General features: G+C 42.4%; 1 protein-coding gene and 1 long non-coding RNA gene across 13 annotated transcripts in view; one reads left to right on the top strand and one right to left on the bottom strand.

Annotated features, from left to right (window-relative positions):
* Positions 1 to 16,226, bottom strand: part of LOC144282493 (uncharacterized) — a 31,100-nt gene extending 14,874 nt beyond the window's left edge. For both annotated transcript variants that reach the window (XR_013350929.1, XR_013350930.1), the window contains exon 1: positions 15,985 to 16,226. This is a non-coding gene — a long non-coding RNA (uncharacterized LOC144282493). The remainder of the gene's footprint in view (positions 1 to 15,984) is intronic.
* Positions 1 to 22,445, top strand: part of ZNF827 (zinc finger protein 827) — a 168,936-nt gene that overhangs the window by 73,433 nt on the left and 73,058 nt on the right. For all 11 annotated transcript variants that reach the window (XR_013350921.1, XM_077846201.1, XM_077846203.1 and 8 more), the window contains exons 6-7: positions 17,704 to 17,943; positions 20,305 to 20,362. Coding sequence is in view for 10 of the 11 variants with exons in the window: in XM_077846201.1 (XP_077702327.1) it covers positions 17,704 to 17,943; positions 20,305 to 20,362 (298 nt within the window). In the remaining variant the exon portion in view is untranslated. The remainder of the gene's footprint in view (positions 1 to 17,703; positions 17,944 to 20,304; positions 20,363 to 22,445) is intronic.

The raw sequence follows: 22,445 nt of genomic DNA, 5'->3' as shown, positions 1-22,445 counted from the left end.
AGCCTCTTAGCAGATGTATGATTTGCAAATACTTTCTCCTATTCTGCTAATTGTCTTTTCATTTTCTTAATAATATGATTTGTAGCACAAAATATTTTAATTTTGATGTTGTAGTCCAGTTTACCTCTCCTTTCTTTTGTTGCTTGTGAGCACCATCACATTTTCCTTGATTCCAAAACTTAAGTCAAAGTGGAGACTTGTTTAATATTAAAATGAAATAGTGTCTTTACTTAAATGAGGGCAGCATTTAAGTTTCAGATATAAAGCCTATGAAAACTAATTTATTGAATACAGACCTCATAGTGGAATTTACCTGATTTCTATATTTTTGCAATAGCATTCTGTAGTTCACCTGATGGCAAAGAATATTTGTATGTCAATTCTTTTTTTTTTTAAGATTTCTTTATTTATTTTAGAGAGAGTGAGAGAGGGAGTAGGGGGAGGGGCAGAGGGAGAGAAAGAATCTGAAACAGACTCCCTGCTGAGCACAGAGCCTGACGTGGCTTGATCTCACGACCCTGAGATTATGACCTAAGCCGAAATCCAGAATCAGATGCCTCACTGACTGAGCCACCCACGTGTCCCATATGTCAACTTTTTAAATGACTTATAATGAATGTGAGTAATGGGTTTACAGCTAATGGCCAGATCACTTTCCTCATGCCATATACATCATAAGCAACTCTTGGGATATGCTTGTGTATGTATATATATGTGAATATGTATATGCATGTATACACATATACACAGAAAACCCATAATTAAGGAAGTTAAATCTTTTCTTTTTAAGACTTTTTTATTTATTTGAGAGAGAGAACGAGAGCATGAGCAGTGGGAGAGGAGAGGGAGAAGCAGATTCCTCGTTGAGCAGGGAGCCCAACATGGGGCTCGATCCCAGGATCTGAGATCATGACCCAAGCCCAAGGTGGACACTTAACTGTCTGAGCCACCCAGGTGCCCTGAGTTAAATCTTAAAGAATTAGACTCTTCTTTTAGGACTTGAAAACTTAGTGAGAATTGAAGGTATTTTCAGTGTGAAAACTATGTCTTATACAAACAGGGACTAGATCACTTTAATAAGATAAAAAATGTGACATGCTTATATACCAAAGAGAATCCTTTTCTTGAAGGTCTAGATCTTGTTAAACTCAACAGAAATACAGTGGTTTATTGACCTGCCTTTTGAGCTAGCGCTGAGCTCTGTGCAGCTTTTCCCAGCAAGAAGAGGGAACTTGTTTGGAACAGATTCTCCCACCATTAACTGGTATTACCCTCCCTCTTTGACTAGTAGGTACCCTTCTACTCCTTTCAGAATTTCACACACAGCTTACAAATCTTGGAGGCACACACCTGAATAGCTGATGCTGCTCCCCACCTCCTGTGGGAACTCTTCTGGCTGTTGCCCCCAGGGCCAGTGCCTCTGCACCTCCTTTTCCCCCTAGAGCCTTCACCCCACTGGTCACCCTTTTGCTTTCTTGACCTGGCTTCCTCCGCCTCCCACACGCGGCCTGGGACTCAGAAAGACTGCACTCAAAAGGGTTCTTGTTTTATTATCATCTCCCTAATGCATAGCTGCATATATTAATGTAGCCACGAAAATTTGTATTGGCGTGTGTTTCCAGAAACCAGGCAAGAACTCTGAAAGGAATTTCATAGGCTCCACCTTCATGAAAGATTCCTTTTCTGTTTGGCCAATCTGGGGGAGGGAGGGGTTTGATCACTGCTGCAAAGGTTGAGGGTGGGGCTATAGGGTGGGGAGGGGTACAGACAGGGTAGGATGACGTGGAGGTGTTCCAGATCTTCCTTTGTAATACTGAGCAAAGAATGGAGAATGACACCTAGAAAATGTGCTTGCAGTTGGATAGTGTGCCCTCCTGATTCCTCTGTTGTTTTCTGTTTCCCTGCATAAATGACTACAGATGTTATCCAGGGCACAAACTGTAGCGCAGTTTGTATTGAGAAACCACTAATAGATACTATTCAATGGTGATAACTCTAAGAAGAAGCTTTATTTTCTGAGGGATCCAGTTGCAGTGTGGATGTAAATATTTGAGTCACCAGTGAAAACATTCTCTTCCATTTTTCACACAGAGGACAAATGCCCCTGCTAGGTGGAAGCTGTGTATCCTATCACTGCATTAGGATCTCCTCTACTGCTCTAGCTTTTTGTGGTTCTTACCCCAGCCTTTTTGGCTATATGTTGTTACCACAGTTATAGTCTTGTGAGGAAGAGCGTGACCATTATTTCCCTCAACAAAATATCTAAAATGTTCTCATTCCACAGCTTTTCTCTTCATTGCCATATTAACCTTTCACCTTCGACTTATGCACATCAAGGAAGGGGTACGTTCACATGTATAATTAAACCCCATGGATTCCGTGCTCCTCTTCATACAAACTGGTATCACCGATCTACCCCTGAAGAAAGGAATCCTTTCTCCACTGCCAGGTGGCCTAACCACTGCTGAGTGGCCACATTGCCCAAGGCTCAAGTGAGTGGCAGTGCCTGGGCCACTCAGTGCACCGAGTACCAGAAGACACCCACAATCTGAGAGCGATGGGATCTGTTTCCGTGGAGTAGGGGATGTCCATAATGGCCCAAGAATGGGAAACTTTCATGAAGTGAACGATTTCTCCTTTATGGCTTCTGTTTTTTTGTTTTTTCTAAATTTTAAAAGTTGTAGTGTTCTCTTAGTTTTAGGTGTACAATTTAATGATTCAGCAATTCTATACATTATTCAGTGCTCATCAAGATAAGTGTACTCTTAATCTCCATTATCTGTTTTACCCATCCTCCCACCTACCTCCTCTCTGGCAAGCACCAGTCTGTTCTCTGTATTTAAGAGTCTGGTTTTTTGTTTGTCTTTTTTCCTGTTTATGTTTTTTTCTTGAATTCCACAAATTAGTAAAACCATATGATATTTGTCTTTCACTTACTGACTTACGTGATAGCCTTTAGGTTCATCCGTGTTGTTACAAATGGCAAGATCTCATTCTTTTTCATGGCTGAGTAATATTCTACTGTGTGTGTATGTACACACATCGCATCTTTATCTGTTCATTTACGAATGAACAATTGGATTGCTTCCATATCTGAGCAATTGTAAATAACAGGGGTGCATATATATTTTTGAATTAATGTTTTCATTTTCTTTGGGTAAATACTTAGTAGTGGAATTACTGCATCATATGGTAATTCAGGTTTTAATCTTCTGAGGAACCTCCATACTGTTTTCCAGTGGCTGCAGCAATTTGCATTCCCACCAACAGTGGGGAGAGGGTTCCTTTTTCTCCCAATCCTCACCAACATCTGTTGTTTCTTGTATTGTTGATTTTAGCCATTTTGACAGAAGGTAATATCTCATTGTGGTTTTGATTTGCATTTCCCTGATGAGTAGTGATGTTGAGCATCTTTTCATGTATCTGTTGGCCATCTGTATGTCTTCTTTGGAAAAATGTTTGTGTCATTTGCACATTTTTATTGGATTATTAACTTTCTTGGTGTTGAGTTGTGTAAGTTCTTTATATATTTTAGATAGTAACCCCTTATGGATATATCATTTGCAAATATCTTCTCCCATTCAGTAGGTTGCCTTTTTGTTTTGTTGATGTTTCCTTCCCTGTGCAAAAACTTTTTATTATGATGTAGTCCCAGTAGTTTACTTTTGCTTTTGTTGCCCTTGTTTCAGCAGACGTGCTTCAGCAGACATATCTAGAAAAATGTTTCTATGGCCAATGTTAAAGAAATTACTGCCTGTGTTTTCTTCGAGGAGTTTTATGGTTTCAGATCTCATCTTTAGGTCTTTAATCCATTTTGAGTTTATTTTTGTGTATAGTGTAAAAAAAAAAAAAAGGTTCAGTTTCATTCTTTTGCATGTAGCTGTCCATTTTTCCCAGCACCATTTATTGAAGAGACTTTTTCCCATTGTGCACTCTTGCCTCCTTCTTCTTCTGTATTTTAGAATAGTTTGAGAACAATAAGTATTAACTCTTCTTTAAATGTTTGGTAGAATTCACCTGTAAAACCATCTTGTCCTGGACTTTTGTTTGTTGGAAGTTTTTTGATTACTGATTCAATTTCATTACTAGTAATCAGTCTGTTCAAATTTTCTATTTCTTCCTATCCAGTTTTAGAAGGTTTCTAGGAATGTATCCATTTCTTTTAGGTTATCCAATTTTTGGCATATAATTTTTCATGATAATCTTTTATAATCCTCCGTATTTTTTGTGGTGATAATTATTATTTTTCTTTCATTTCTGATTTCATTTGAGTCCTCTTTCTTTCTTGGTGAGTCTAGCTAAAAGTTTGTCAATTTTGTTGATCTTTTCATTCAAAGAACCAGCTTCAGGTTTCATTTATCTGTTCTATTGTTCTTTTTAGTCTCTATTTCATTTATTTCTGCCTTAATCTTTATTATTTCCTTCCTTCTACTCACTTCAGGCTTTGCTTGTTTCTATTTCTCCCTTACTGCTTCTATTATTCTTACATGAAAACAAAGGATTGAAAAGTGGCATTTTTGCTTTATCCAAATGTGAGGACCAGTAGCATTCTTTCTGAAGGGATCTTGGTCTTCCCTCCTCATGATTCTATATATGCCACCCATGTATCTATTTTTCCCAAATCTAAGCCATCCTGAGTTTGTGCTGTAAGGTGCTTTACTTCTTATTTTCTAAATTTAGGATAGCAGCTGGATTCAAGCACATTTCCTGGTTTCCTGTGACTTGCCATATGCCTGGATCACTTATCTCCACAGCTGGAGAAATGGGGAGGAGTGATAGAATATATTTGTGACCCACCACATTTCATTTTAGGGCAAAAATCAGGTGCTGAGGATCATTGTTTAAAGAATGAATTATGAGCTCATTTCCTTACTTCCTGTACTACCATACTCACCTCCATAAACCTACCTAAACATAGACCACAGTTCCCTACTGTTGCTACCAGAAATCCTTCGTAGTGTTTTGGAGTGGGGGAAATTCACAGAGACAGCCTGACTGGAGGCTTCCTGTGGTCCACATGTATGTAGCCAGAGGTATCTTCATAGCCCCTCTGGTTGAGAGGGAGATAGGCTCTCTGCAGAGCCTAAGCATTGAGAATGAAAGGTGAGATTGCAGTGATTTGTGGGACTTATTTTGAGGGTGAAAGCATCATGCCTCACTGTGCACATTTGAATATTGGTCTTAGTCTTCACTTGGAATTCATCAGTGCTTATTTGGTTCACATATTGGGTAATATGTATATAATACCTTTTTTCCTCCACTTTGTTTTAAAGAGCTGTGGAAAATAAAGGAGAAAACTGGGGAGTAGGAGGATGATTTAACCGAGACAGATGGTGGTCTCCTTTCAATTACTTGTACTGAAGCCTTTGCGCCCTGTTGATCCTATTTTAACGCTGTTTAAAATATGTTCTCCTAACACATTGTATATGTTAGAAAGCTCTTCCTATATGATTCTTTCTCAGCTTTCCTGGTGACACCCAGAGCTAAAAGTCTTCATCCTGTGTGTGACAGTGAGTGTTCACGCGTTAGGGCCTCATTCTCAGTTTTGGGACTACCTTCCCCTTCCTCCTCCTCCCCCTCCCCGCCACTTCCCTACCTCCCCACCCCTTTCTGCCCCCAGTTAGCTGTTTTGTTGCTCTTCAGCACCTGCGCTGGAGAGGACACGGGAACAGAGAAAGGAAGGGAAATTAAAATGAGTCATTTATTGCTACTTGTAAGGAGCTTTGATTTAAAAAACATTTGGAAAAGAAGGTTGAAACACAGCCAGAATACATTGTGAAGATACTCATGCACCCATGCCTTCAAGAACCAAGGGGAATTAAGAGTCCAGAGGGACCATTCTGCACCATCAGATGGTTCCCCCCCAGCCCTCCACCCCATCTAAGGATTCCCACAAGCATGGTACTAGGGACAGTGCTCTATCAAAAACAAAAGCTCCTTTATCATTGGCTATGAGGGATTTTATTTCTGGCACAAGTATGTAAAGATTTCTTGGGCTTTAAATGAACTCTATACTTCAGTTCTCCTCTTTATATTTCTTTATGTCCTTATTTTTGTTTGTTTGCTTTCACTTACTCATTTATTCGACAAATATTTATTGAGCTCCTGCTATTTTCTAAGTTCTGCTTTAGGTCCTAGGGGCATAATGGGGACTAAAACAGTGCCTTCTCTTGCACAGGTCCTGCATTCTCTTCCCACCTCATCTATCGCTACCCATACCTCACTCCCTCACTCTAGTTGGTTAGTGCCTGGGTCAGTGTCTTCTGGTATGTGTGGTCCTGCTCTGTGCACCATGCTGATCAGCCCTTCCCTGCCTGCTGAAAACATCAACCAGTGGAAGAGAAATAGTCCAGGCTTCTCAACAGAGATAGCCTTGGGGCATGATTCAGTAATATTTAGCACCACCCAAGGAAAACACTTTAAACTTGTCTGCTATATACTTATGCCCTGTGACCATCTTTTAATGGAAAATACTTAAAAGTTTAGTAAAACTCTCAGCTATTAAAAATTAAACTCTTCCCTTGCTCATTCCTTTCTTTGGGTATTTTGGTCCTTCTCCCTCCTCTTTGTGCACAAAGCAGTGGCCAAGTGATAACTTGACAGAGATGGACCTTGCTTTTTGGTTATTTTCATGTCAGCAGGAATTTTACTGAATCTTTCAGGGAGTCTGTTTAAAACCTAAGTATGCACCCTGTCCCACCCCCACCCCCATCCCCAACCAGCATTCAGGTTCATAGAAGGTTATATAAAGGCCTATTAATCACAGCAGATGAGGTGGACAGGGCTTAGATTTATTAAATGGCAAAGGATAATAATGTTAAATAGATTTAAAGTTAGAACAGATACTTTAATTGACCCTTTTTCTTTCTTTCTTTCTTTCTTTCTTTCTTTCTTTCTTTCTTTCTTTCTTTCTTTCATGTGAGATAGCAAAGTATATTCTGGATATTAGATGAAAAATAGGTTAATTTTTAAAAAATGAGATCATTTGGAATGTTACCAAATGGCAGACATACAGTTTAAATGTGCCTCTTTAGCTAATTTCTAGTGAAATCATCAAATGAAAAGAAAACAAGATGATTGTGAGAGGTTTTACATTAACACCGGGACACTCAGAGGTCAACAGATAATGATGGAGCCACTCCATATCATCTGCTGCTTGGAGAAGCTGATCTCCTGGAGCCCCCATTGAAGGATCTTCATTCTTGATTGTGATTGGACACAAGTGAAATTGAATGCAGAATTTTTTTGGTGTGATGGACATATTCTGACTTGTGATCATCTGCGTGGCCATGGAGGGACCTCTTTTTCGTCACGTGAGCCTCCTCTGTCATCTAACACTAGGCAACATCATACCCAGAATCGATTCCAAAACTTGTGCTGCAGCCTTGGGCCTGGTTTTGTGGCCAATCCGAGAACACCAGCAAATGCCCAGCTGAGCTATCTCAGACAAGGACCCGTTGCATTGCTTGCTGGTATGGAGGATGTGAAGGCAAGTTTAAAAATCGACTGAAGGATAAAGCTTCAAGTGTTTTGCTCTGATGGAAATTAATGTTTTTTGGACCCCTGAAAGAACTTCCAGGGCTTACTAACTCTTTATTACCTTTAAAGTTCAAGTTCTATTTTTTTAGGGCATATTTATTCCTTGCAGATTCAGATAGAACACCTGGTGCTACTCATTGTAGTTTTTAAAAACTTGATTCTAAGTTGATCCCCTGCTTACCTCTGTCTAATAATTCACTAGTGTGCATAGCTAAATCTTCAGAGGCTTGTGAATTCTCCTTCCTGATTGGCCAGGCAGTATACTGATACAGAGGGGAAACACTGGTAACTCTCAATTTTGGCAATTCAAAAGGCCAATTCTGATAAAACATATTTGAGGTTGTTTTAGAAATCAAAAGTGTGTGTGTGTGTGTGTGTGTGTGTGTCTACCGGAGGTTGTAGGGCTCTCCTGTTGGAAAATACTTAAAATTCTGAAAATTCTTATATATTATTAGAAGAACCAGGGGAAAATCTGCTGAAAATTCTTATATATTATTAGAAATTTCTTGAAAATTCTTATATATTATATTAGAAGAACCAGGGAAAAATCTGCTGCACCACTGCTTTGTTTCACAGAGAGGATTTACTCTCATTTTCCCTAGGAGCAGATGACCAACGTGTCCATAGGGAGAAAACTGGTCAGAGCCTGTATTGCCTCTCTCTGGGGTGTGGCTGCACCCATGGAAAAGCCACAGCCTCAGAATTCATTCCTCAGAGCAGGAACGGGGAGCTTCTCCCCACTGAGGCCCACTGCACTCTAGGCATTGTGGAGATGAGCCAAGGGCCACGCCGTGGAAAAAATGAGACTTAAAGATACAACTTCCCGTGGAGAAGCCTATACCAATCCAGTCCCCTAAAGAATGGAAAATTGTATCAGGATGCGTGTGCTTGTGTCCCGTGTGATCACTCCTTCAGAGAGACAGGGTAGGCTATAAAAGAGGAAAGGAAGAATTCCATACAGCCTGTAAGACTCGGGTTCATAATTACCATAGGAAGAACAGCTAGGTTTCTCTCTCCTTCACTGAGGACCCAACTGCCATCACACGGCAAGGGAGTGACTGCCCGGCCAGGGCTGTCTCGCTTCCACTTCTGTGGAATAACATTTCCATTTCTCCCTCCATCCTTGTCTCTGCTTGGGGAGGCCTGGGGCTCCATCTTTCCCTGAGCGGCCAAGGAAACCCAGTCCAACTCTTCATTCCATTTTGATTTTGGCAAGGGCAAAGTCAAGCAAGAGAAAGCATAGGCAGAAAGCGACTGCCTTTATCAGATGCCAGCGGGTGCAGGCCCTGCGATAGGATGCCACCGTGTGATCTCATTTCTTGTTCCTGGTTGTTCATGTCACTTCACCTGGTCCTCTTGACCTGCGCTGTTGTTCACAGAGTGTTAGTAATAAACCCACTGTCTACAGGAATCCGGTTTCATACCTGGACGGTGTTTTTATAACCAATGAGAACCCTGTCTCTTTGAGGATGGCTAGTTGGAGATGAAAGATTTTTAATTTATCTAATTGATACGAACATCACTCTAAAAAGCATACTGTTTCCACGTGGTATAGTTGGCATTGCTTCTACACACATTCTTTTAAGCTTCTTGTTACTCTAAAATGCTAGCTCAGGATCATGGTCATGAGCCACCCAGAGAGAGAAGGGTCAGTTTTCATTGTCTCTTTCAGTGCCATTGCCAGTGATTCATCTTTTCATATTTTGTTTTTAAGTTCATAGCATGTGTGAGTTCATAACATCAATGGCAGATTGAGGAGTCAAGAGACAGAGAATAGCATCACACGCGTGCTTTAGGTGACATGTGTGACAGATATACAGTAAGCATATCTAATGTGCCAGGCCCTGTGCGACATCTTGAGAATGAAAGATGAATAAGAATCTCACTCAGCAGGATGCCTGGGTGGGCTCAGTGGTTGAGCATCTGCCTTCAGCTCAGGGCGTGATCCTGGAGTCCCAGGATTGAGTCCCACATGGGGCTCCCTGCATGGAGCCTGCTTCTCCCTCTGCCTGTGTCTCTGCCTCTCGTGTGTGTGTGTGTGTGTGTGTGTGTGTGTGTGTCTCATGAATACATAAATAAAATCTTAAAAAAAAAAAGAATCTCACTCATCCCTGAGTTCAGTGCAGAGGGGAAATACATGCCTGAATGATAGTAGTAACATGCCATGGGATTTGCAGAGGCCATCCGATCTAGATGTAGGATAGAGCAGGGAGAGAGAGGATCACTGGACGGGGGGGATAAAGGAATGCTGCACACAGAGGGGACACCTGAATACAGATGACCCTTGAACAACATGGACTGGCATGTGCATGTCCACTTCTGTACAGGTCCACGTATACGTGGAATTTTTTCGATAAATATAGTACAGTCGCCTTAAATGTCTTTTCCTTATGATTTTTTGACATTTTCTTTTCTCTGGCTTACTTTATTGTAAGAATACTGTTTATGATATATATGACATCTAAAATATCGGATGTTTATGCTATCAGTCAGGTTTCTAGTCAGTAGTAGGCTGTTCTAGTTAAGTTTTAGGGGAGTCAAAAGTTATGTGTGAATTTTCAACTGTGATGGGGGAGGAGGGGTCACCACCCCTGACCCTCACATTGTTCAAGGGTCAAGTGTACTTTTGAAATCTGAAAAGGATGTTATCGGGTGTTTTAGAAGGGAATAGGGTGAAAAACAGCATGTCATGTTCAGGAACTGGAGTATTTGCAGTATTGAAAGAGCACAATGGCACATAGAGGTGTGCTGAGAGATGATGCAGGGAGGTGGGGCTGGGGCTTTACAGGGGACAGGAACTAAGGGAAGGAATCATGTAGGCCCCAGTGTAGGCATTTTCCCACAGGAGGGCTGGCATGGGGATGGTCTTAAATGCCTTCCAGTGGGGCCGCCTGGACAATTGGGGGCTGCACAATGACAAAGGGGAATGGAAACCAACAAGCGGATTCCTAGGGCAGTAGAGGCAATAAGGGACCACAGGCACGAGGGAGTTCAGCCACATAAAGGGAACTTGCAGGAACCCAAGGGCAGGAATGCAGTGAGCCTCCAACAGTCCTAGAGGCTGAAGCAGGAGGCTCTCATGAAGTATCAGTCTGTCTCTCTCCTCTTTGGACTTCCATGTACACCATGCTGGGCCACTCCCTTTCCTCCTCTTTTCCTCCCTCTTTCTTCCTCCGGTCTAAGGGTAGGGGTAACAGTTCCACCCCATCCACTGCTCTCTACTCACCTTCCCTTGGATCTTACCAAGTCCTCTGGAGTCAGATGACTTCCGGTGTGTGTGTCACTGCTGATTCCCCCTCTTACTGCCCACAGACATCCCCGACTTCCACTTCCTGCAGGAATCTTAAGTACTTAGCCAAAACAGAACTGAAAATTTCCCCCCGTATTTCCCCACAGCCCAACTTTTCTATTTTCCTACTCCCATTGATAGCTTCTCCCAAATCTCAAGGCTTAAAGGTCATAGAAATATTTCTTTAATCACACTGCCTCAGGCTATGTACAAACTTTCTTTGTAATTTCTTTCACATTTGTCTCTTCATTCTTTATTCAGACTTCTAGCAGTCTCCTCCAGTTCCTCCCCATTCAACCTCTAGAATATCCTGTGAATCTTTTCTATCCCTGTGACCTTTAGTTCAGGCCCTCATCGTCTCCTTGCTTGGATTACCACCGTAAGCTCCTAACAACTGCCCCCATTTCCACTTCCTCCCAGGCCTTCCAAGTGCCACTGCCAGGTTGGCCTTCTGAAGTGCAATCTGATCGTGCTCCTCCCCTGTGCAAACCTCCCAAAGGCTGGCTCCTTGCTGGCCCCCATTCTGTAGAGGCTTCCGGGCCCCCACCTAAGATTCCACATTCTGCCCTTACCTACTTACCCAGTTATATTTCTCTGGAATATAATATGACTCCCTTTGTTAAATGATTGTTCAATAGAGGATTTGGCTTCAGCAGCAAGGTTCTAGCATGAGGAATTTTAAAGGAAGGGAGGGAGGGAGAAGGGGGGAGAGGGAAAGAAAGTAAAGGAGGGGCTGCAGGGGAGGGGAGGGAATGAAAGGAGAGGGAGGGAATGAAGGGAGAGGGGGGGGGGAAGAACAGGAAGGAGGAAGGGAAGAAGGAAAGAAGGAAGGAAGTAGGGGAGGAAGGGGAAGAAAGGGAGGGCAGGAGGGAGGAAGGAAGGAAACTTTTGTCCCAGAGGCAGGAAGTAGAGAGGTGGTTACCTTTGTGAGAAGGGGGCAATGGGGAGTTAGTGTTTAATGGGTAGAGCTTCAGTGGAGAAGATGAAAAATTCTGGAGGTGGATGGTGGTGATGGCACAACAATGTGAATGTACTTAATGTCACTGAGCTGCACACTTAAAAATGACTAAAGTGATAAACTTGACCCCACACACAACTCTTGGACCACTGGACCTGAGAGGATAGAACTGAGAGGCCATTGAAGATGGGGATGAGGGGATCTTAGAGACAACAGTGCTGTGAGCCCTCCATGAGCCCCCTACTGCAGGGTGGTGGGGATGAGGGAAGGGCTACTGGCCTCACCCTAGATCTAGAGAGCACAGCTGAAGGGACAGCCCCTGGGTTGTTTGTCATGTGTTTTCCTCAGGTGGGGAGCCTAGTGCACTGATGTCCCCTGTCTGCCTGGGAAATCTAGAAGATGGGAAATGGCAAGCTGCTTTGAGGACTGCATGTGCCAGAGACGCTGCTTTGCTGGGCGGGGGGCCTGAACCTGCTGGGTCTGTCCTAATCAGGTACAGAGGCACCAGTCAGCCGTGGCCCCAGTGTAGGCCATTTTCCCACAGGAGGGCTGGCATGGGGATGGTCTTAAATGCCTTCCAGTGGGGCCACCTAGACAATTGGGGGCTGCACAATGACAAAGGGGAACGGAAGCCGACAGGTGGATTCCTAGGGCAGTGGAGGGAATAAGGGACCACAGGCAAGAGGGAGTTCAGCCACATAAAGGGAACTTGAGAGGAAAGATCACCTTGAAGGTAAAGGTCTCTGAAGACCCCATGCCTGAATCCCATGAGAGAAATGCCAGCTGGCCTACACAGTGTAAAAACATTCTAAAATGGGATAGCCAAGAGCTTTCCATCCTCTCTCCTTCCCTCCGTGTCCCCCTGCTCCTCTCACTCTTTCCTAGGGTCTGAAAAGACAGCTGGTGTGCTGGGGAGAAGGCAACAAGAGAGGGAGAAGGAGCCAATTCCTCCCCCCCCCCAAAAAAAAAAAAGGCTACCTGTAGACCCTTCCAGGGAGGGCCCAAGACTCACCCTCCCAGGAGGGGAAACTGGTGGACTAACACGTGGATCGGACCTTCTGGATTCTGAATCAAGACTATTTTGCTGTTTAAAGGACCATCACACTTTGTATTATATAAGAATTATCAGGTTATGGGCCTGCCTGAGTTTTCACCCAGGGACAGGAGAGGAACTCTTCCTACAGGGCAGGTTTAAAGAGACAGTGGAAGACAGTAGGGTTGCTTTTATGTTTACACCCTCTGAGTCTCGCTTACTCAAGATTCCACCTCTCAATTCTGGCCTTCCAGCCAAACCAGACAACATATTCCCTGAACACCCCAGGTAGAGTACAATTCCACCTTTGTGCTTTGGTTCCCAATCTTCCTGGACTCCTCTTCCCACTCCATATTTTAATTTTACCTCTTTTATTAGAGGGCTGTTTATACTTGTCTGATCATTTGTTTAGATATAAAGTGCTTGAGGGCAAGAGCCATGTCTTATTTGCATCTGTATCCCACGTATCTTCTATCACAGTACATAGAATAAAGTAGACATTTTTAAAATGGTGGAATGACCAAATGATGAATGTAATAATGCTAATTGATAATTACTTTTGTGTACTGTATTTGCAAAAGTAGAAAAGACAGGATTGTTATATTCTCATTGCTTTTGTCCCTTTGGCCGCCAAGCAGAGTTTGAATAGGACTTATTCGATTTGCAAACCCACTCTTCCTTGAAGCTACCAGGCATACACAGTGTTCTAAATGCTTCCAAAAAGGAAATAATCATCTTTTTATGGGCATATGTAGTTACTTTTTAATTTTTTTTAAATTTAAGTAAATGACAAAATATTTGTAGTTAGCATAGAAAAATTACAAGATACAAATGGGCATTGCAATAAGCAATCACCTACCACCCACCCACCTCCCAGGCATAACCTACTGTTAACTTGTCCCTCATCTTTTTCCATGGGCTAGTTTTTTTCTTGGAATAGCAGAATAGGGTACTCACTTTACTTTATTATTTTAAGAAGAGATTCTTTTTTTTTTTTTTAATATAACAATTCTCTGGACTTCACTGTGTGAAGCTTATTTTTTTTTTAAGGATTTTATTTATTTATTCATAGGCACAGAGAGAGAGGGGCAGAGACACAGGCAGAGGGAGAAGCAGGCTCCATGCAGGGAGCCCGATGTGGGACTCGATCCTGGGTCTCCAGGATCACACCCCAGGCTGCAGGCGGCGCCAAACTGCTGCGCCACCGGGGCTGCCCCTTAAGAAGAGATTCTAAAAGGATTTATGACATATGTGAAGAGGGAAGATGATGGGAAAGAATAAACCCTGGATGGATAGACATGTCCCTGGGTGTGGGGCTCAAAGCTAAGGGTGAGTGAAATGATTAATTCAACCATTGTTTTGTCAAGACACCTAAGGCAAAGGAAGAGAGGAACAGTGGGATCTCTTGCTGACTTGGGATCTGTTCCCAAATCAGCCTGTCTCCTGCCTCCTAGGCTGACCTGTCCAGGCACCAAGCCTGAGATGGTGATTAATATGTGGGGGAGCCTTAAGCTAGAACTTAAGAGGAGGTTTTCTTTATTATTTGCCTTGGGTGCTGATTAAATCTGGGGGAAGAGGGTTGAACACAGAAATGTGACAAAAATTTTACAGCAGTGATTTTCATATGGAGCGATCTTGTCCCCCAGAGGATATTGGCAATGTCTGGAGTCATAGTGGTTGTCACACTTGGAGGGTGGGTCCTACTGTCCCTACTGGGTAGAATCGAAGGATGTTGCTAGCCATCCTACAATGTACTGCACAGCCTCCCGAAATAAAGAAGTATCTGGTCCCAAATGTCAGAAGTGCTGAAGTTAAGAAACCCTTCTTTAACAAAAAAAGGCAAGAGAACATTTGGCCATAATGCTATTGCACAGAAAAGCAAGGACCACAAAAATATTTCTTATATTATGTCTCACTTTCCCATTGAGATGCCAGTTTGAAAACTCTTCTTTTTAAGTCTGGAGTCTATCAGGTAGATTAAAAATGCTAAAGATTTTTTTTTTATCAGTAATCAGTGTTTTATGCATTTGTGAAAGGTCAAGAGTTGTCATAAGAAAGGGCAAAAAGCACTTCATGTAAATCATACTTGAAATTATCCCAAGTAGCTTTCAAAACCTGATACCATTAAGTTAGTGGTACACATAGTCAGATGATTTTCAATCCAGGGGCAAAGCTGGGGAAAGGAGATGGAAAGAGATAAAGATAATGGAGCTTCTTTCTAGCTTTGCTCTTCATATCATTGAGATTTTTGTGGAATTAAGTGAATCCTTTTCTAGTATGTTTTTGTGTTTGTCTTCAAGCCTTGGAATGACTTGCAGGGTTCAAAGACATCATTACACACCTGTGTCAGTGACCTCACTGTTTATTTTCCAAATATTAAGTACTTTGTGGGAGCACAAAGAGGGAAATGTGTGTTGTGACTGCACCTATGGGTGAGGTAGCTAGAGGTCAGGTTGGCTATCAGGTCACCAAATCCCTAAGAGGTTGCAAGGGGTGCAGTCAGCACTCCAGAAAGAATCAGGTGGACTACAAGTCAAGGCAAAGAAGCTAGGCGTGTAACTTTGAAAGCTTCATATTCTTTTCTTTTTTTCTTTTTGTTTTCTTTTAGCATGATTGAATCAACTTGGTTTTTGTGAGCTTCACAGATATGTGGAGAGACAACAGCTTGGCAGGAATAGGGAAGGGGGGGCCTAAATTAAATATAACAGTTGCTTGCAGTTTAGTTGCTGACAAAAAAAAAAAAAAAAAAAAAACACAAGTCATTTACCCTGAAAACCATGTGTAATATGTCGGGAAGGAGAAAAGAACAATTAGCACACTTCTTATATGGCTCTTATTGACAACACTATATTAACTGAAATCATTGAATTAAAAGCTTCTGTATCTTCTTTACTACAACTCAACAAACTGTACATGTACTGGCTCTCACCTGTCTCTTGCTTTGTAAGGAAAGCATAGTTTTCTCTAACCACCTAGCTTATAGCAATGAAGTTCCCCTTTCACACCTGTCCCATCCACTTCCTACCACTTCTTATTGCTGTATCCATCCATCCACCACGAATTACCACAAACTTGGTAGCATAAAACAACATAAATTGATTCCCTCATAGCCTGGAGCCCAGAAGCCCGAAATCTGAAGGCTCTAAGGGCAGCCTCTTTCCTTACCTCTCCCAGTTTCTGGTGGCCCTGGAAAATCCTTGACTTGTGGCCGCATGACTCCACTCTCTTGTCTTGCTCTGGTCAGACTGCTAAAACAAAATTCCACAGACTGGGTGGCTTATAAACCACAAAAATTTCCTTCTCACAGACCTGGAGGCTGCAAATCCAAAATCCAAGAGCTCAAATATTTGCTGTATGGGAGCTCTCTGGGGTCTTTTTATAGGGGCACTAATCCATTCATGAGGGCTCCATCCTCATGACTGATCACCTCACAAAGGCCCCACCTCGAAATTCTATCACACTGGAAATGAAGTTCTTTAACATACTAATTTTGGGGTGCGGGGGTGGGGGTGGCGGAACACATACTCAATCCATAGCATTGTCTCTGTTTTCACATGCCCTTCCCCTGTATCTGGTCTGTATCTATTTATTATAAGAACACTTATCATTGGATTTAGGGCCTACCTGGGTAATCTAGAACAATCTCATCTTGAAATCCTCAACTTAATCACATCTGCAAATACACTTTTTCCAAATAAGGAAACATTCACAGGTTTCCCAGGTTAGGACATAGACATATTTGGAGGGGCCACCATTCAACCCACTGTTCTATCTATCTGTATCCTCTTTTTTTTTTTTTTCCAGAATGCTGAGTACAGTATAGTTACTAATAAATGCTTATTGATTTGAAAGTATGCGCTTTTTAAAGTGACCCAAATTAATGGCTGGGCTGATTGCCCCACCTTGTTTCGAAGATGCTCTGTCATTAGCTCTAAAAAATGCATGGACCTAAAAACAGTCCAACTTTGCAAGACAAATGTAAGTTTCAGACTAAAGATCTAACATCTAGTAGTCACACCTAAAGCAACAACAGTCAGTAAATTGAACCATTATTATAACCTGTAAGATTGCTGTTTTTCTAAGCGTTGGTCCTTGGGCTGCAATTAACTTCCTAGGTGGTTTTGAGGATTGCTAGCTCCCAGCAAGGTATTAATATCTCAGTTGAATCGACCCTATTTACCCTTTATTAATTTAGGTGCCCTAGAAGAGAGAGAGAAAAAAATTGGTTGGAGCTTTATTATTTTTTTTTTAAAGATTTTATTTATTTATTCATGAGAGACACAGAGAGAGAGGCAGAGACACAGGCAGAGGGAGAAGCAGGCTCCATGCAGGGAGCCCGATGCAGGACTCGATCCTGGGACCCCAGGATCACACCCTGGGCCAAAGGCAGGGGCCAAACTGCTGAGCCACCCAGGTGTCCCAGTTGGAGCTTTAACAATAGAGGGAGACAATCATAATATTAATATGTTTGCTTTTATTTGGTTTGCTGAAATTGAGTAAGTTCTGAAACAAAGACCGACGTTCACCATGTTCTCTGTTAATTCTGGAAGCAGCATGGCAGGATAGAGCATGTGAGGGAGTGGTCGGGAGACCCTGGTCACCGGACAAGAGTGGTAAATTCAGAGACCTAAGCCTGATTCTGCTGCCGCTGGTGTAGCCTTGGGCAAGTCACTTAACCTCTCTGGGCTTCAGTTCCCCACCTTCTCAGGAAACCAGGTGGGCCAAACTAGTAGGTCTTCAAACTCCGTTCCCATGTGCTGTGGCACTCTTCTCACCTGCGCCCAGACATGATCCTTGTGGTTCTCTTCTGGGATTAGAAACTGGGTTTGGTTCAGAATTTTGAAACCATGGTGTTTTTGTCTCTCCTCATTCACTTGCTTGCAGCGGAAAGCTACAAGGAAACTCAGATGGTGAAGATTAAAGAGGAGCCCATGGAGGTTGACATCCAGGACTCACATGTCTCGGTATCACCCAGCCGGAATGTTGGCTATAGCACTTTAATCGGGCGAGAGAAAACCGAACCCTTACAGAAGATGCCAGAGGGCAGAGTGCCCCCAGAGAGAAACCTCTTCAGTCAGGATATCTCTGTGAAGATGGCTTCCGAGCTTCTCTTTCAACTGTCAGGTATGTTTCTGTGCAGAAAAATGTCAATAATTGGGAATAATTGGAAGGAAAGCCACTCTAACAAAGTAAAAACACCGGCATTATAGGATTTTTCAGACAGAAATCAAATTTGTTACTTTAACGTGCATACTGCCACTCAAACTAACAGTTAATAAAATGCTGCCAAGTGGAACTCCTGCCAAACTTTCTTCAATAAATAGTTAAGAATCATTTGAAATTAGAACTCTATTCAATTTTGTGCAAATGATCCCTGTTGACTAGGCTAAACATCTCACCTCTACTTTTGCTTAGGCAGTTGATCTGATTAACAGCCTTTTTTTTTTTTCTAATGTTCAAAAGATAAACTTCCATTTACTCCAGCAGTGACTGAATTACCATGAATTCCACATTAGTATAGTTTGAATTAAGGCGATTTTACTGTATCTTGCCAAAAAAAAATCAAGGAAAGGAAAAAGACAAAAATATAAGGACTCTTTCCAGCCATCCCCTTGCAGAGCATATTTCTGTAAATTAACTGTTTCTACTTTGAATACTTGGAATTCACAGGTTTAGGAATTACCAGCTCAGCTGAGTATCTTGATAGAACAGTTGAGAGTCCTATTTGTTTCCTTTGTTAGCCCTTTCAAGCTGGATAGTGTTTGTCCTTAACAAATTTATCATGCTGTTATTATTTGAACATGATTGAGATCAAAGATATATACACATGTAAGGTTCAGATTCATATGAAATACACATAGCTTGTCTGTAGTCAAGCATTGACCTGCATATGGAAGTTCACGCATCAGTCAAGTTTGTTACTAATATCTGATAAGCTCTCTTTTGTTGTGGATAACATATTCAGAACGCCATGAGATGCCTCATTATTTAAGGATTCACTCACTTTCCCCACTAAGAAGAATGTCAGGGAAAGGAAGCTAAAATCTGGACACCATCATGATAGTTCACCTTCTCGTTGGCCTGGTGACCCACCCCAGAGCTTGAAACTATCAGTTGGTCCCAAAAATGGTGGCCTTATAGTTCTCAAACAGGGATTGTTATTTGTGCAGAGCCCTGCAGTAATGGAAATAGTTAATTCTCTAAATTTAACAGGATACAGAGATCTGTGCAAGCCCTCCAAAGCTCCAAATCATACAAGATGCTTTAAAAAAAAAAAAAAAAAAAAACAGGCTGAAAGCATATCTAAAAACAATATAGCTTTGAAAATTACTTAGCAGTTAAAATTTGCAGAAGTGAGGCCAGTATGGTTTTTTTCAGAAAGTCTCTGTCTCTAACAGTACATTATCACTGTCTCCTATCAGTGAAAAACTGTGTGTCTGAGAGTTCTCACCCTGGCACTGTCACTCACTGCCTGGGTGACCTCAGGCAAGTCTTTTAGCCCCGATTTCCTACTCTCTGAAAGAATACTGCCTGTGAATCCAAACTCACCCTCGTTGTCATTGTTGAGTGGACAGAAAGCAACTGTCCACACCAGCTTGCATGCAGCGGCTTCAGACTGGTTTCACAAAGTATTGGGCAGATGTTGTAAGTCTTTAATTTTTCCAAATATCTCCTTAAATTTTTTCAGAAATCCCTAAGATCAGGAGTTTTTAACTTGCCCTGCCTTGGAAATCTGAAACCCTTGTAAGCTGGCCAGGTTTTCTCTGCCTGCTCCAGCCATTGAGAGCTGTGACAGTCAGGGCACAATCCTCACATTTGAACTGGATTGGGAAGGCCAGAGTTCAACTTTTGTGTTCTTGAAAGCTAATTAAATAATTTCTGACAGCTGGTAGATACAGACCTCAAGACAGAGTAAGGGAGGGTTTACCTCTGCTTGTCTAATGATATTTTTTGTCCCTTGTGACATTTATCAGAATAAGCGCTCGATGACTGCGGAACCCAGAGGTCTTATGGCTGTTTTTATATCCCCTCTCACAAAGGGGCCTGACAATACAGAATGCTTAAAGGTTGCCATCAAAGTCAGAAGCGGAACAGTTGCAACAACTGCAATTTTCATGCTGAATCAGAGGAAAGCAGAAATTTTCAGCTGGGGAAAGATGTAGTAGAAATAACGGGTTCTGTGCACGTCTCTCTGTGTGTATGTGTACTTCTTAAGGCCTCATTAAAATCAGACAACACATTTGAAATTTGTCAGTGACTATTTCCCTTTGATTGGTTTTTACTAAAATATTTTTGTGGCTGCTGTCTATATGCTTTTAATGATTGTCTTTACGAATAAGACTGGGAGGGTTTGAATATTGAGAAAAAGAAACCCAAAACAAACCACAAGAAAGAAAAATGTTGAGGGAGTTTCTGTTTAAGCCTCAGAGACACAAATTGAATATAAGAATGACCTGAGGAACGTTTCATTCTTTCTCCTTACAGAAAAAGTGAGCAAAGAGCACAATCACACAAAAGAAAACACCATTCGGACAACCACCAGGTAGGCTATTTCATGGAGGGGGGTGGGGAATCCCCTCAGAGCACCCCCCATGTGGGCCATCAGGCACAGTTACGTGTTGCGCAGTGTTCCCCAAACTATTTTCTCAAAGGAGTCAAAGGAGTTCAAAGGAATCATGCCCTTTGCCACCAGTGTGTATTAGAAATTTTGTGGAAATTTAGGAATTTCAATAAAGCAAGGGCGCCAAGGGGGAGATCACTAATAGTCATCAAACATCTAATAGCTGTTACTTGGCTGGAGAATTTTCCATATGTTCTTGTTTTTTATTCCTTATGATAGTTTTTGTGAAGTAGATCATATTATCATCCTCCCTGCACAAGTTTCTTGATTTGGGAGTTTAAACTGGTGGCCCAGCTGACATCAGGAGCTGGGTTCCATACCTCAGGAAGGCCTCACCCAGTCAGTAGACCAGGTTCTTACTATACCTGTGCACCTACATAGCTCCGCAGGTGTGGACTGATCATTTGTCACCAAGGATATCTCAACTTTTTATCTCAGCATTGTTAGAAGAGTAGACAATTTTAAATCGAGAGAAAAATGCTCTAAAGGGCTGCAGGAAAACCTTTGTCATTAACAGCTGTAGGTAAGGAAGCTTGACATTTGCCAAAGGCAGTTTGAGGAGGTCAGCCAGGATGGGCTGCTCATCCATTTGCCATGTGGAAGGAGGAGGACTGGCCAGTGGCACCACCCATCCCAGCCTGGAAGGCCGTCCAGACCTGAACTACGTGAGCTCTGGCGAGTGCACACCCCACCACTGCAGAAAAGGAACCCTGGAGGAGATAGGAGCTCTAGCTTTGAAGAACCATTCCCTGCCCTCAGACCACCCTCCAGTTCCTGAATTGCCCACAATGCAGGCTTTACCAGATGAAAGAGGGACAGGGAGAATGAGGTGTGAGCTCCCAAAAAGGCTTTAAATCAAGGAGCTCTGCTTCTCTGAGCAAACTTAGGTTCTTCTTAATGGGAACAGTTGACTGGTTTTGTGTTTTTAATTCTTGCAATGAAAGATAAATGATGTCTTTCTTTTGGAGGTGGTATGAATTGACCTCAGAGCATTATCAGGCAAGTGAACAGTGCTCATCTGAACCTTACCCTGAGTTTTTTTTTTTTTTCTTTTTAATTCGATGACTTGGAATTTAGGAATATCAAATATCTAACAGTAATTAAGAGAGCCAGCTGCCCTCACACAAAGTTCATATAGGATTAGGAACATGAAACCTACTGTAACAGAACAGAAGAGTGGTGCCAGCCTTGTTTCTTTATATTAAGCACACAGATAGAAAGTGGGCCTGGTGATCTGGTCAGCACATTGTTTGGGGAAACGGGTCTCAGGGCTGGGAAGGCTGTCTCTCTCCCAAGTTGGATGCCCGAGTAGGAGATGTTACCTACTACAGATATCAGTGGACCTTCTACATGTGATCAAAAGACTACTCAGTATCTATGCTTATGTCTGTGGGTCTCAACACATGAAGTTGTGCTGATTGGGAGATAATGAAAGACAGCAGACTAAACATAATAAATGTTAATTTTATTGCTTCCATAGGTTTCTGGAAGCATCACAGGTCAGGTTTCCTAGAAGCAGAGCCTGAGGCAGGGATTCCGGTGATGGGGCTTATTGAGGGAGTGCTCGCCCAGGACTCTGCCAGGAACGAAGGTAGCAGGAGAGGGAAGGGGAAGCTGTGGAGCAAGGATGTGGTTTTCGCTGGATTCCAGCTGTAGCGCAATTCCACAGAGAATTCTGAAGCACGAATTGCACGACAGGGAGAATTCTGCCTGGGAGCAAGGGGGCCAGCTCTTAGGACCCCAATACTATTCACTAGCTTTGGGTCATCCTCCTCGTTGCAGGGGTGCGAAGGGTGAAGGCAGTTCTCGCTTGCTGTTTGCAGCCAGCACTGCCAGCCACTTGCTCGCTCTAAACAGTAACGGAGCTCTGGGCAGGACCCAACAGCACCCCCTGTGGTGGTTTTCCTGCTGGATCTTTAAGATCACATAATAATATTTATACAACAGAAAGGTATGCTGTGAAGCCATGTTATTTTATGCTTTTCAGGTGTTCTCTGGGAAGAGT

The sequence above is a fragment of the Canis aureus genome, chromosome 13, assembly GCF_053574225.1.
Source record: "Canis aureus isolate CA01 chromosome 13, VMU_Caureus_v.1.0, whole genome shotgun sequence".
NCBI classification, from domain to species: domain Eukaryota; kingdom Metazoa; phylum Chordata; class Mammalia; order Carnivora; family Canidae; genus Canis; species Canis aureus.
Note: the sequence above shows the minus strand (reverse complement) of the source record. Positions and strands in the feature narration are given on the sequence as shown.